At 33.3% G+C, this 13,271-nt stretch overlaps 2 protein-coding genes across 2 annotated transcripts; one reads left to right on the top strand and one right to left on the bottom strand.

The window, feature by feature from the left end:
• Positions 1-287: 287 nt before the first annotated feature.
• On the top strand, positions 288-4,570 carry LOC123884033 (DNA ligase 1-like). Its single transcript, XM_045933029.1, has 2 exons — positions 288-536; positions 3,063-4,570. Exon 2 carries the CDS (start codon positions 3,110-3,112, stop codon positions 4,352-4,354), a length of 1,245 nt encoding a protein of 414 aa, XP_045788985.1. The 5' UTR covers positions 288-536; positions 3,063-3,109; the 3' UTR covers positions 4,355-4,570.
• A 73-nt stretch (positions 4,571-4,643) lies between these two features.
• LOC123884034 (beta-glucosidase BoGH3B-like) lies at positions 4,644-11,377 on the bottom strand. Its single transcript, XM_045933030.1, has 9 exons — positions 11,158-11,377; positions 9,796-10,000; positions 8,659-8,749; positions 8,362-8,507; positions 7,404-7,647; positions 6,939-7,043; positions 6,675-6,857; positions 6,375-6,579; positions 4,644-5,541 (listed from the first exon to the last, which is right to left on the bottom strand). Exons 1-9 carry the CDS (start codon positions 11,375-11,377, stop codon positions 5,054-5,056), a joined length of 1,887 nt encoding a protein of 628 aa, XP_045788986.1. The 3' UTR covers positions 4,644-5,053.
• Between the last annotated feature and the right edge of the window lie 1,894 nt (positions 11,378-13,271).

Raw genomic sequence — 13,271 nt, 5'->3', positions numbered from 1 at the left:
TAGGGTTAACAAAATGTTACAAACTTAGAATATAAGAGATTATTTTTTTAGTCCTCCATGTTTTTGCCGTTTCCAACATTAGTCCCTACTGTGAAGTTTTGGTTAAATGGACAAACGACAAATGTTACATAGATTCCACACAGACTCATTTAATGACTTACTCTTTGCGCGTCCAGCTATGCATCTACGTGACATTTTCTGTCTGTCCAGTCAACCAAAATTTTACGATAGGGACCAATGTTAAAAACGGCAAAAATATGGAAGACTAAAAATATAATTAAAAAAATATAGGACTGTTATTCTTAGATATTCGCCAAAATGTAATTAAAAAAAAAAATGAACTATATCTGATCTAAAGATCGGATGGCCAAAAACTACCTAACCGCACGACGTCACCGACTTATGACTGCAATGAATAAACAACCGCTTTGCGAAAATGTTTTTTAAGGTTTCCATTTTTATGTAGACAGTTCCATTTCCAATTTCCGAATCAAGAAACTAAAAAAGAAGAAGCTAACAAAATCCGCACACAACAGGTATCGTTTTATTTCTTTCTGTTCATTCAATTCAACCATTCATGATTAGGTTCTAACCTCAAGCTCAGGTTCTAACCTCAAGACCTGTATATTTTTTTGTTTTTTTGAAAACTTGTATCCTGACCGACTAATCCAAGGGGACGAATTCCACCGCCCACTTGCGGGGCCATTTAAAGCCAGACTTTTTTGATCTGTATGGACTTAACCCACCGAAATTGGAACCAGAAGAAATCGAACCTCAAGACCTGTATATTACAATGTCATTAGATTGATTTTGGGATTTGTAGTTGTGGTCTATTACTAAATTCTATTAACAAATTGGGATTGATTATTTGATTAATCATAGATTCATAGACTAGCAGTTACAGTTGACGACTTAGTTAAAACTTGTTTGGATTGACTTATCTGAGCTTATATATTGACATAAGCACTTGTGAAACTGTTTGTGAGAGTATGTTCATAAGTTGTCTTTGGCTTATTTCCATAAGCTCTACATGATAACTTATCATTGATTCATAGACTAGCGGTTACAACTGATGAGTTAGTTAAGACTCGTTTGGATTGATTTATCTGAGCTTATATATTGATATAAGCACTTGTGAAACTGTTTGGGAGAGCATGTTTATGAGTTGTCTTTAGCTTATTTCCATAAACTCTACATGATAACTTATGAAAAAACTTATAATTTATATGAAAGTTGTTTGATTTTATTTATTTTTATATATATATTTTGATATAAAAATAGCTTTTATATGAATGAGCACCTATGTGCTTAATTTAGTTGTTTATTCGAATAGAGCAAAGCTACCACGTTGGTCCTTAAATCTTACCAAATACCAATGTGAGTGACTCCACTAAGATTCAAACTCAGGTTTCTTAGGGTCTCTCCCTTACAAGGACAAGTTGATTCTACTTGATCGAAACCACAGTGGTTTTCTGTTTGAATTTTAACTACAGAAATGTTACTTGTTTTCAATTTGTTCTATGCTTTCAAATCAAAGAGTTTTATATTTTTCAATTTTAAAAGTGAATTTGAAAACCAAACAGGCCCTAAAGTTGTTCTCATCCCCTTTCACATGACAATATGTTTTGCTTTTATGAATTATATCAAATGGTCAATATTTTTACTCATCTTAAAGTGGATTTTTCACTTGATATAGTTCATTTTCATATATGTTTGTGTGCATAATCTGTGGTAGTTTTTATGTAGCTTGGGATTCAAACACACTATTACATGGATAGGTTGATTTTCTGTTTAGAAAGTTATCTGTAGAAAGCTTGCATGGAAAGGTCTATGATCCTTGGTTGCAGTCTTTAGCTTTCTGTTTTGAGCTTGGATGTGCCAATAAAAGTCGCAGTCAAAACTAAATAAAGTCTGATCTCATCCGTTAGAATTCAACTGTACTCTTAGAATTCGGGTTGAGTCTAACTCATCCCTACAAAACTAGGTTGTAAGGTGAGGACTGAGGACTGCTCAATTTTTATAAGCACTACTTAGACCATATCTCTAGGAAATGCGGGACTAAATCCACCCCGACATACCCAACACAACGAAGGCATTGGAGGCTGCAATAAAGGCAGCCCAAAATCTGCATATAGGCGACTAGAGGCAGACAAGTAAGGCAGAATTTCCAAGTTCGAACATAATGTTTGGTGCATTTAAGATTGTTAACTTTTGTTTGCCAATTGAGTATTAGACTGTCTTGCGTGTTTTTGGGTATAATATTGGATTGGATCTTGAGCAAATATTTTTGCAGTTAAACTTTAGTGTTCTGGTTGAACATACTGTTGGATTAATATACTATAGTTTTTTGTAAATATCCATATTAAGAAAAAATAACATGATATTTTTTAGGATAATATTTATTAGGACATTGTCGCTGCTTTTGTTTGCCTATTTCAAAAAAAAGAAAACATGATGGATAAACTTTAACTTATTATCTGTTTTATTGGCTACTGTGTTTTCCATGTCTCCGATGATAAGAATAGTAAACTGTGTTTCTATTCTGTAAACAATTAACTTCAGACGCACCTAGCACGCTTATCATTAACACTGAATTCCAGTTGCAATGTTTTTTGACTAAATATGAATTCCATTTGCAATGTTAAATATAAGAATATGACATCATTGAATTCTATTTAGATTGATTTATTTGAGCTTGTCTACCGGCATAAACACTTATGAGACTGTATGAAAGAGCTTGTCGAAACAAATTATGGAATGTCCATGAGCTGTTTTCAACTTATTTTCATAAGATCTCTAGGATAGATTATGAAAACAGTTTGACTTTATTTTACATTTGTTATAGAAATAGCTTATACATAAGCACTTGTCATACAAGTGCTTAATTAAGTTGGTTATCCAAACAAGACCTTAGTCATTGTTTTCGGGGAAGAGTGCATCTGCTCTCAAATGTCTCTGTATTGTTTTTTGTTTTTATCTAATGTAATGCTAGTGGTTATATCAAGTAAGTCGACATAACTTATTGTTTTTTTGTGCATGTACATGTTTTTGGGACTTGTCAGATTCAACCAAGGTTTTTGCATCATCACTGTCCAGTGATAATCTAGACATGGAAGACACATCAAAAATATCTCTGAAGATCAAGACTGAGGATGAAAAAGAAGGCGATGTGAAGGAAGATAAGTCTGAGCTAGAAGTAGAACTGAAGGTTAAGAACAAATCAGTAGAGAAAAAGAAAAAGCATAAGGATGAGAGGAAAGCAGATGATTCCAAAGATATCGGCGAGAATGGTAGTGAGAAGAAACACGACGATAAGGATGAAAAGGACAAGAAGAAAAAGGAAAAGAAAGAAAAAGATGACAAAAGTGACACAAAGAAAAACAAAGAGAAAACTGCTAAGGACAACGAGGATAATTCGGAAAAGAAAGAAAAGATGAAGAGTAAGGAAAAGAAAGACAAGGGTGAAGTAGTTGTTGAGGATAAAAAGGGAAAAGACAATGAAGATGATGATGGTAAGAAAGAGAAAAAAAAGGATGAGAAGAAGAAAAAGGACAAGGATGAAGAAATTAAAACAAAGAAGGACAAGGGGAAAGAAGATGAAGGAGTGGATAGTGAAGAGAAGAAGGAAAAAAGCAAAAAAAAAGATGAGAAGAAAAAACACAAGGATGAAGATGTCGAGAAATTGAAGGGAAAGGGAGACAAGGATGACGGCGAAGAGAATAAGAAGGAGAAGAAGGGTAAGAAAGAAAAAGATAATGACAGTGAAAAAAATGATGAAGGAGAAGAGAAGAAGGATGTGAAGAAAAAAGAAAAGAAAGACAAGGGAAATGGAGATGAGGATGACGGCAGTGAGAATAAGAAGAAGAAAAAGGATAAGAAAGAAAAAGAGAAAGACAAGGATGAGAAAATCAATCCTGAGAAGGACAGTGAAAAAACTGATGAAAAAGAGAAGAAGGATAAGAAGAAAAAAGAAAAGAAAGACAAGGGTGGGGAAGACGGGGACGAGAAAGATGGGAAAAAAGTAATAAAAAAGAAAGAGAAGAAAGATGATAAGGATGAAGTTATTTCGAGGGAGTTAGGTGAACAAAAGGTTGAAGAGAAAGAGGAAGAAGTTGATGAGAAGGAAGTGAAAGAGAAGAAGAAAACAGAAGACAAGGACAAAGGTGGGAAGAAGAGAAAGTTAACTGGAAAGGACAAGACCAAAGATCTTAGCAAGCTGAAGCAAAAGCTTGAAAAAATTAATGGGAAAGTAGCAGCACTTCTTGAAGAAAAGGCAGACATAGAAAAACAAATAAGAGAAGAAGAAGATGAAGGTTACGTGGTCGTGGAGAAGGCAAACGATGTAGTTGAGTAGCTGTTCACTCGGCGCTTCAAATTTAAGGTGTGTATGGTGTTCAATACATGTTATGTGCTGTGTTTGGTGTTTGTGTCTTTGTGAATGCTTCATACATGATACAGTTTATATATTAGCTTGAATACATTGTATAATAATAAGTATGAACTAGTTGAATGGTTTTATGTGAATAAACTTGTCCTTTGATTAGGTAATAAATGTTACATTTGTGGTCAATTTTATGCTTCATCATTTTGATTTCATTCTTGATAGCAATACTTGCAACTAATTCCACAAAATCAACACTTTTCACATAACACCCAACTAATTACAGCCTTATACGTCTCTATTGATATTTTAAGGAAATGTCACAAATTTGGGTTATCATGTGAATATACTATATTGATACTATGATTTATTTTGAGGTGAAAGTTAAAAACTGGATAAATCTGTTTATAATGAGAAATTTAGAAATTTATACAAAAATATACACATTAATTACACTTCTAATTTCTTTTAATACAAATGAAAAGTGGCAAAGAGACTAATAAAAAGTTACATGGATAACATCAGTTTTATCAATTTCACTAATTACAAGTTACAATGACAACACCAATGTGGTGTCAACATGTAAAATATAAAAAGACTATACTAAATCAAACTTTTAGTAGCCTTATACCCTTCATTTGTTGTAAATTATTCAACAAAATATAATTCTTCCTAAGTAGCTTTATTCCCTTCGGTTGTAAGACCAAATCCAAATGGAAACAAAGGATCATAATGAGAATCACCAACATTCATAGGTAACTGATCAACAGTCTTAAACCATGTCCTTGGAAGTTTACCACTAAATCCATAATCACCAAATAAAACATCAGTAACACCATAACCTTCACTACCCGGAAGCCAAGCAGCAACAAGTCCTTCAATCATGTCAAGATGTGGTTGAATAACAACAGGTCTACCCGTGATTAAAACAACAACACATTTTACTTTGCCGCATACATTGTATATTGTTTTTGCTCCTTTGTCGGAAATTGTCAAGTTTAAGCTGTCACCTTTTGTTTCAGCATATGGTGTCTCTCCAACTACCACTATTGCATATGAAAAATCATTTGATTTTACATAGTCTAAAGAAGGATTCTCATGATACACTATCTCTGTGTCTTTGTCAACTGTGTTTTTGATAGCACTCAAAATTGTGGTACCTGTTATATCAGTTGAGCCATGTTAACATTATAGGTTAGGAATACCAATGTTGTCAATCATAGATTGTGGAAAATATGTGTGTTTAACATTCAACTATTCTACATGCCATAACAGTGCAATAATGGCTATTTGACAACACTTTGTACAAATTTGCATATCGCAGAACAATAGTGATTTGTCTAAATTCCGCTAAGCTATAGCGCTGCTATTTGACAGCACTAAGAAAAAAATGCATTCACCTCCTTAATGCACTCTAAAATGGCACACACACTCCTATTTCTTAACTGAACACTCGCGACCCTTATTCTTTCGGAGGTTTTGTTTAAATGACACACTCTAAGGGAAGGTCTATGCAATTAATGTATTTTACAAAATAGAGGTGGGTGTATTTAAACCAATGTTTTAAAAAATCAAACCGGATATCAAACCGACAAGACTTTCCAATTATGGTTCAACTGCTTTAAACCACTTGAACCAGGATAAAACTGCAATCGAACCAACAAAATGACCGAACCATAGTTAAGGGTAGTTCTAGATTCAACTAGCTAAACTGTAAAGTTTGGTGTTTAAAACATTGATGTAAACCTATGATGCACGGGTACTCCATTTGAGGGAGAGTACCAGTACCGGGTACATACCTGTACCTTAATTTATGCACATACACGTACACTAATTTTTCTAAAAATGTCGTACCTCGTACCGGTACCTGAACCTAGGCAACGTAGATGTAAACATACTTTAAGGTGGTGAGTGCAATATTTCCTTGTAATACTGGTTCAAGATAGAGTTAATTAATAAGGTTAAAAAAGTTGAGAAGGGATTTAATGTATACCACTAGTAAAGTTGTTTCCATCAACTCCTTGCCATTCAATGGTCCATCCACCACATTGATATCCTAGATTATCAGCATGGCTTCCAGCAACAAGTACTTTTGAAGCCTTTTTAGGAAGAGGAAGTATTGGCTTATCAACATTTTTACCATTCTTTAATAGTACCAATGATTTCCTCACAGCTTCTCTAGCTATTTCTCTATGCTCCTGTCAAATTATTGTTCCAATTTAATTTATCATTATAATATAAATATAATTTGTAGGGACTAAAATCATATTTTAACCTAAGTTGATGGACTAACCTGACTTCCTAGCTGATCGACAAAGCTATAATCAGCCAATGGATTTTCAAATAATCCCATCGCAAACTTAACTCTCAAAATTCTCTTCACTGCATCATCAATTCTACTGATAGGTACGACATTCTTTTTCACTAGTAAGGTTAGGCCATCTATGAATTCTGTGTAGTTATAAGGAACCATTATCTGCACCATAACAAGGGTAAGTATTATAAACTTCAGGGTACCGAGTTCAATTCCTATTGACGAGAAAAAAACATAGTTTACCATATCAAGTCCGGCATTGACTGCGGCTTCAATTGAATAAGTGTAGTTAGCATGAGGAGGTGAAGTTATCTTGTCAATTCCCTGCCAATCTGATATGACAAAACCCTGCATGAAACCATAGAATTTTAGGCTAATATTTTAAACAGTCATTAAATAATATATTGTCTTCTATGTTCTCATTGGAAGAGACAAGTCCAGCATGGCATTCGTTTAGGTTAACTATTCTTGCTAGGAGGGGTGGGTGCAGTGGCTTCCCTATTATGCTTACTTGGTCCTCGTTACCAAGCGTTTTTAGGCACAACTTACCTCCTCTGCAACCAGCTTCGCCTTGTGGTCGAATTTTTTTGTACCAAACAACCTCTTCTACCTAGTGATTTATTGTCACATATTTTTTTCACAAATTAAATTCATAATATAATCGTTCATGATTTTGAAATCAAATATCCACGAAGTGAAATATTATACCTTAAAATTGAGTATGTTCTTGAGAAAGCCGGTGACTAAATCGCGATTAGCATGCATCTTTTCTCCATTCCAGCTTGAGTAAGAAACCATGATGGTTGAGACACCTTGAATAATTGAGTTATAGTAAGCTGGCATGTGAATGCTAAGCAATTCATGACTGGTCACAGCTGTGTTGTTCTCATTGATTCCTTTTGTGGTTCCACCATCACCAACAAAGTGCTTAGCACAAGCTGCAACCTTGTTTCTGAACAAAACAAATGGCAACATATTCAAACACCAACACTTATACAAGTTGCATCAGTTTTCATGTCTTAGAGAAGAAAATAATATCAGTTTTAAGATCAAATTATGAATAAAAAAGTAGGACTGCTAATGGTTCAGTTTCAGAAGGAAAATGAATAGTTCAGGTCTAGTAATTAGATAGGAAAATTAATGGTTTAGTTCAGTCGCAATTCAATTTTTTCGGTCTGGTTTAGTTTAATGGTTTGATTTTTGATGTTTTTATCAGTCCTAGTAATAGCTATGAAAGTTCATATTTTATTGGATAAATAGGTTTTTATCCTCCTGGAGGCGAGTTTTGGATTACCCCTGCAAATGTTTTTGTTTACCCCCTGTAATGTGAAGATTCTCTGGTTTACCCTCTCATGGTAAATGTTGACTTAAGATTCCGTCCTTTTGTCCCGTGTAATGTTAGCGAGTTTTGGTTTACCCCTTAACTGACCATGTCATGTCATCATTTTTGTGGAATCTTAGGTCAACATTTTCCATGAGGGGGGAAAACTAGAGATCAATCTTCACATTACAGGGGTAATCCAATTTTTTTTTTTTTTTTGCAGGGTATACCAAAACTCACCTACTAGGGGTTAAAAACCTATTTACCCTATTTTATTTTATCAAATCTTAAGGTAATTAGATAAGCAAATAATGCTATAAAACTCCAAGTATCATGAAATCTTACTTTCCAGCAACAAATGGAACACCCTTTGGCGAATTTGCAGGGACATCACCTTGCAATCCTGGAATTATTTCAGTCATTGCTTGAACTATTTTATGATCTTCACTATAACTTTCATAACATCTACCCCATCTTGGATCTCTACATACCTATTATACAAACACATATAAGATAAAACAATGTTAAATAATGGCTATAACAGTCAACTAACGGTGCTATAGCACAACGAAATTTGAATGAACCGCTGTTTTCTTCGTGATTGACAAATAGGTAAGGTATAATTTTGATTATCTTAATTACCGCGATGCAAGGCGCAAAGACATATGGAATTCCAGTTGCTCTAGATTCAAGGGCTGTTGCTTCACCAATCTTCTTCACTAGTTGAGGATCCCTGCAGATTCAATGAAACTTCATCATCAATAGAAAGAAGCATAATGAAACATATCATTTTCTTTGTGTAATTAATTTTCATTCGATCAACTTATCATTAGTTTGTTTGATATTCAAATGTGTCTTTTATTAGTCTGTTTAATTCTTTTTTTTTTGTTTACAATGAGCTGGAATCGAATCCATGACCTATAATTTACTACCAAAATCCTTCATCACTAGACCAAACCTAGTGGCTTTATTAGTCTTTTTAATTCTAAATTGTGTCTTATGTTACTTTAAAGATATTTTTGTAATTTTGATATACTCAAGAACTATAATATTAGCGTCTCAGACATTTGTACTAAAATAATTGTTTGCTCAATTTATATAAAATTTAATACCATAGGATAAATAAAATAGAGAGTAAAAGATAATCAAATAGAATTTTACTAACATTAATCTAAATACAAAATGGGTGTGTTCATTTTACCTAAAACAATTAAAATATTAAGACCTTAATAAATTAAATATTTGATAACATCACTCACATTCTTATAGATTTTGCATTATAATTATAATAATAGTAGGTCTCGACCACTAGTAAATTTTTTGTTAATTTTTTTTGACAAAGTAATTTTTTATTTATTTAATAATTGTTTATTTGGTTTGTGTACCATCCTCAATAACAACTTGCATGCACAACTTGAGTCTCATTTTAGTCATTCTACTATTTTCTCATAATATTTCAACACACTAGACATGACTTTTGAATAATAAAAGAAGATCTATACTCAAAAATTGATGATTAAAAGAAAAAGATTTTTTTTTTATTTTCATATATTTTCTAAAATTTAAGTTAACTTTACTCGCTAATGAGATATTAGACTCTTAAAGTGAATAATTGTCTGTATTTTTTGAAAATAAAAGAAATGTTAAAATTATTTTCAGAAATGTGTTTTACATCTTACTAACAAATTAAAATGAACACATTCAATTAAAATAAAAAAACCATATTTTCACACAATAAAATAATTTAAAATTTTCACACATAATTAATGTAACATTTACCTTGTAGCTCCTAGACCAACATTGTGAGGAAAAATAGTTGCGTTATAGACATTGTTATGGCCATGAACAGCATCAATTCCATATATCATTGGAATTCCAAGCCTAGTTGATAATGCACCCTTTTGAATTTTATTTATCATATCAACCCAATCCTTTGCAGTTGCATTTACCTTAGGAGCACTTCCACCACCACTTAGAACACTTCCTATAAAAATAAAAATCAAAAATATAAATATATTCCTAAGGTTGACAATTCTATGTTTCTGAACCATTAGCACCTTTTCAGATTTTCAAACCGAATTATATGAAATTGTTATTGTTAATCATATTAGGATTGTTAAGGAAACCAAAAGTCAAACCGAACCTATGACTGTTTTTTTTTTTTTGAACGACAAATATATTATTAACCAAGTCTCTGCACAAGATGAACAGAGACTGGTATAAAAGTAACTACATAACAAGGCGCCGTATATAAGCAGAACGCCAAAATATAACACCAAAGCAAACACCACCTAAAAAAAGGTCCACCTCCTAATCCCAAAATCAGCAAGACACCCCTTAGATTTCAGACCACCAAAAGACACCAATCCAGCCACAAAAAGTTGCCACTAGATCGACTCTAACTCCCGATCTCGAATAAAAAATGACCGGTCCATCAGAATCCAAAAAACAGCTTCTTCAGGCTAAACGCTGATGAGACAACAGTAGAATGATAACCTAGGCAGACAAGTCCCAGCTCGAAGACACCCTACATTCCAGACGACGCAGAGCCAACACACACGGCAGCAATCGGCATATAAGTCTCAGCTCGCAGACCACCTCAAAACAGTGAACACCGACGCGGAAGAGATCAACCAGAAACACAAGAAACCTGCAAATCTCAACAGATTTGGACACCAACGGAGACTCAAAAAGAATCCTGCAAATCTCAACAGATTTGAAAAGCAGTCAGAGAATCAAGTATCTAGAAAATTTCTGCACACGACATCAACCAAATATCAACAGCGCCAGCACCAAACACCACCCATCACCACCGTACGTGTCAACTCCACCAAAGCCACCACAATCAAGACCATCAAACAAGACCCCACCCAACAAGTACCAAAGTCAGCGACTCCCCCACCCCTTGAACTATGAAAACACCAAATCACCACCACAACAATGACTGTTAAAAGACCAAAACACCGAACTGCACCAAAAACAACCGAACCATCATCACAGGGCAATTCACAAACTTAACCGAACAAAAGTGGTTGACTTCAACACGTGAACTATTTTCATAGTTCAGTTTAGCAGTTGGGTTCAATTGAAACTACTTTGTAGGTGCGGAGATATAAAAAGACAATTGTAGAAAAAACTTACCAATAAAATACTTTTTCATCACATCATCAGTAGCATTAACACGTTCAATCTGAACCATCTGACCGATTTTCTCTTCCAATGTCATTCTTTCCATAAGATCTTGGATTCGAGTATTTAGTGGCTGCTTTGGATCTTTGTATTTCCAATGCTCATCTTCTGCCATAGCTACCCAACAATGCAAAAGCAAAAAACCCACCAAAAAGAATGTACATTTTGCCATTTTTCTTCCTCTTAAAACATCTTCACAATAAGATATCAAGTAAAAAATTATGGTATAAATATAATCAATCATAAACATGTTCTAGAGAAGACAATAACAAAATGCAAATGAAAAAGTTCTAGAGAAGACAAGGGAGAGAACAAATTATAAACAACCTTATCATGTCATGAATGAAACCAAACAACTACGAAAATTTTTGGAATTTGGAAATTAAAAAAAAAATAAAAAATATATAGGATACAACCATTCGTCAATTAGTGCAAAAACCCATTTCAATTTTAGTCATGAAATACAATTGCAACCAATAAACAACAACACAAAGACTTAAGATCCAGATCCTTAGACTAAGAGTTTGCTTCTAGCCTAACCAACGTTTTAAATATGGGTCGCGGCCACGTTTAGAGTTTCATGATTTCGGATGTTTAGTTACATATTACAGTTGTCGCGATATGAATTAATCACAACATTGCACAAATATTATTAAAAGTATTGTTACAAAATTATAATAACTTAATATGTCATTGTTTTTTCATAATTTCATAACTATAATTCTTTTTGTAATTTTTTAGTGAATTGTTCATCTAAAAACCAAATTAACAACTAATAAATTAGGTTGCTTATAAAAAAAAACTAATAAATTAGGTTTTAATATTTTTAGAAGGGACAAGAGCATAAAAAAAATTAAATGAGACAATAATTTGTTTCATCCAATTTTCCACGACTGTAACGGAGTTTTGACGCGACATAATGTCGTTTTTTCGCGGGCCTTGATGTGATTTCTATTCACACTATAAAACCGGAGAAAACCCCACCTATACTATTTTGTCGTAGCTATTTTCACATTAATTGACCCGTTTTTTAAAACCTTGATATGCAGCTGATTGTATCATAAAATCGGAAGCAGGTAACTCATTTCAACGACAAATCAACATTGAATTGAAAATTGAAAAAAATAAAAGTGAAAAAGAAATGGTACTCACCAATTTACTAGTTTGATTTTGTACGAAACAAGCTTTTTGCTGGCTCTACAATGTGTTCTTTCCCAAGAATAAGAATGAAAATGTGAGTTTCCCAAAAATAAGAATGATTTTTACTTGCTCTACAATGTTTTTTTTTTTTGGTCAAGACTCTACAATGTGTTCTTTTCCAAGAATAAGAATGAAAATGTGAATTTCCTAAAAATAGGAATGAAAATATGAATGTAAGGTATATAAATAGACACAAAAACAAAAAGCACCTAAAATGCAAGCTATTACCGTTTGAAAACGTCTGGTATATGATTCATCCTTATCTCAAATAAAATTAGTAAATAAACTCTCTTTTTCAATCAAATTTTCTTCATGCATAAATCTCAAACTACAAAAATAGGACATATTTGTTACCAATTACAATTTTTTTTTACATTCCATAGATTAAAGTAAATAGGTTCTAAGCTAATATTTTTATGGGTGGTTCGAATTGTATACAGAAAATCGTGCGCTCGCGAATTTGAATCTACAAGCTAAATTACAAGTAAAAGGTAAATATGCTGGAATTATTAATTGAGTTCATACATCAATAGAAATTCTACAGAAGTGTATCCTTGTTTTGTGCAGATATATTTCTGTTTTAGGAAGTGTATTTCTCTCTCGGAAATGAACTCCCTAAAACAGTCTAAGATTTCTCTAATAGAACTTTGAGAAATATCTTTGGTAACTGCTCCTTAGTGGCTGGGCTTTGCGATCTTCCACATCTCCACTACCCTTGTTGAGGTGGCCACATCGCGAAACCATTCCTGCTTAGACTTGAAATTGAATTTGAACTTTGAATTTGGGTGGGAACACCTCTTTTTGAACTTTGAATTTGGGTGGGAACACCTCTCTGAACTTGAAATTTGAAATTCGAATTCGAATTT

This window comes from Trifolium pratense, linkage group LG5, assembly GCF_020283565.1.
Source record: "Trifolium pratense cultivar HEN17-A07 linkage group LG5, ARS_RC_1.1, whole genome shotgun sequence".
Lineage (NCBI taxonomy): Eukaryota > Viridiplantae > Streptophyta > Magnoliopsida > Fabales > Fabaceae > Trifolium > Trifolium pratense.
The sequence above is the reverse complement of the archived record's forward strand: the minus strand, read 5'-3'. Positions and strand labels throughout refer to the sequence as shown.

What these genes read in the sequence shown, in the direction of transcription:
- LOC123884033 (XM_045933029.1), top strand. Translation starts at nt 3,110, where the DNA reads ATGGAAGACACATCAAAAATATCTCTGAAGATCAAGACTGAGGATGAA.
- LOC123884034 (XM_045933030.1), bottom strand. Translation starts at nt 11,377, where the DNA reads ATGGCAAAATGTACATTCTTTTTGGTGGGTTTTTTGCTTTTGCATTGT. An exon ending in GTTGGTCTAGGAGCTACAAG is followed by an intron (nt 8,750 to 9,795) that starts GTAAATGTTACA and finishes TTGAATCTGCAG; the next exon opens with GGATCCTCAACTAGTGAAGA. An exon ending in AGAACATACTCAATTTTAAG is followed by an intron (nt 7,044 to 7,403) that starts GTATAATATTTC and finishes GGTTTCATGCAG; the next exon opens with GGTTTTGTCATATCAGATTG.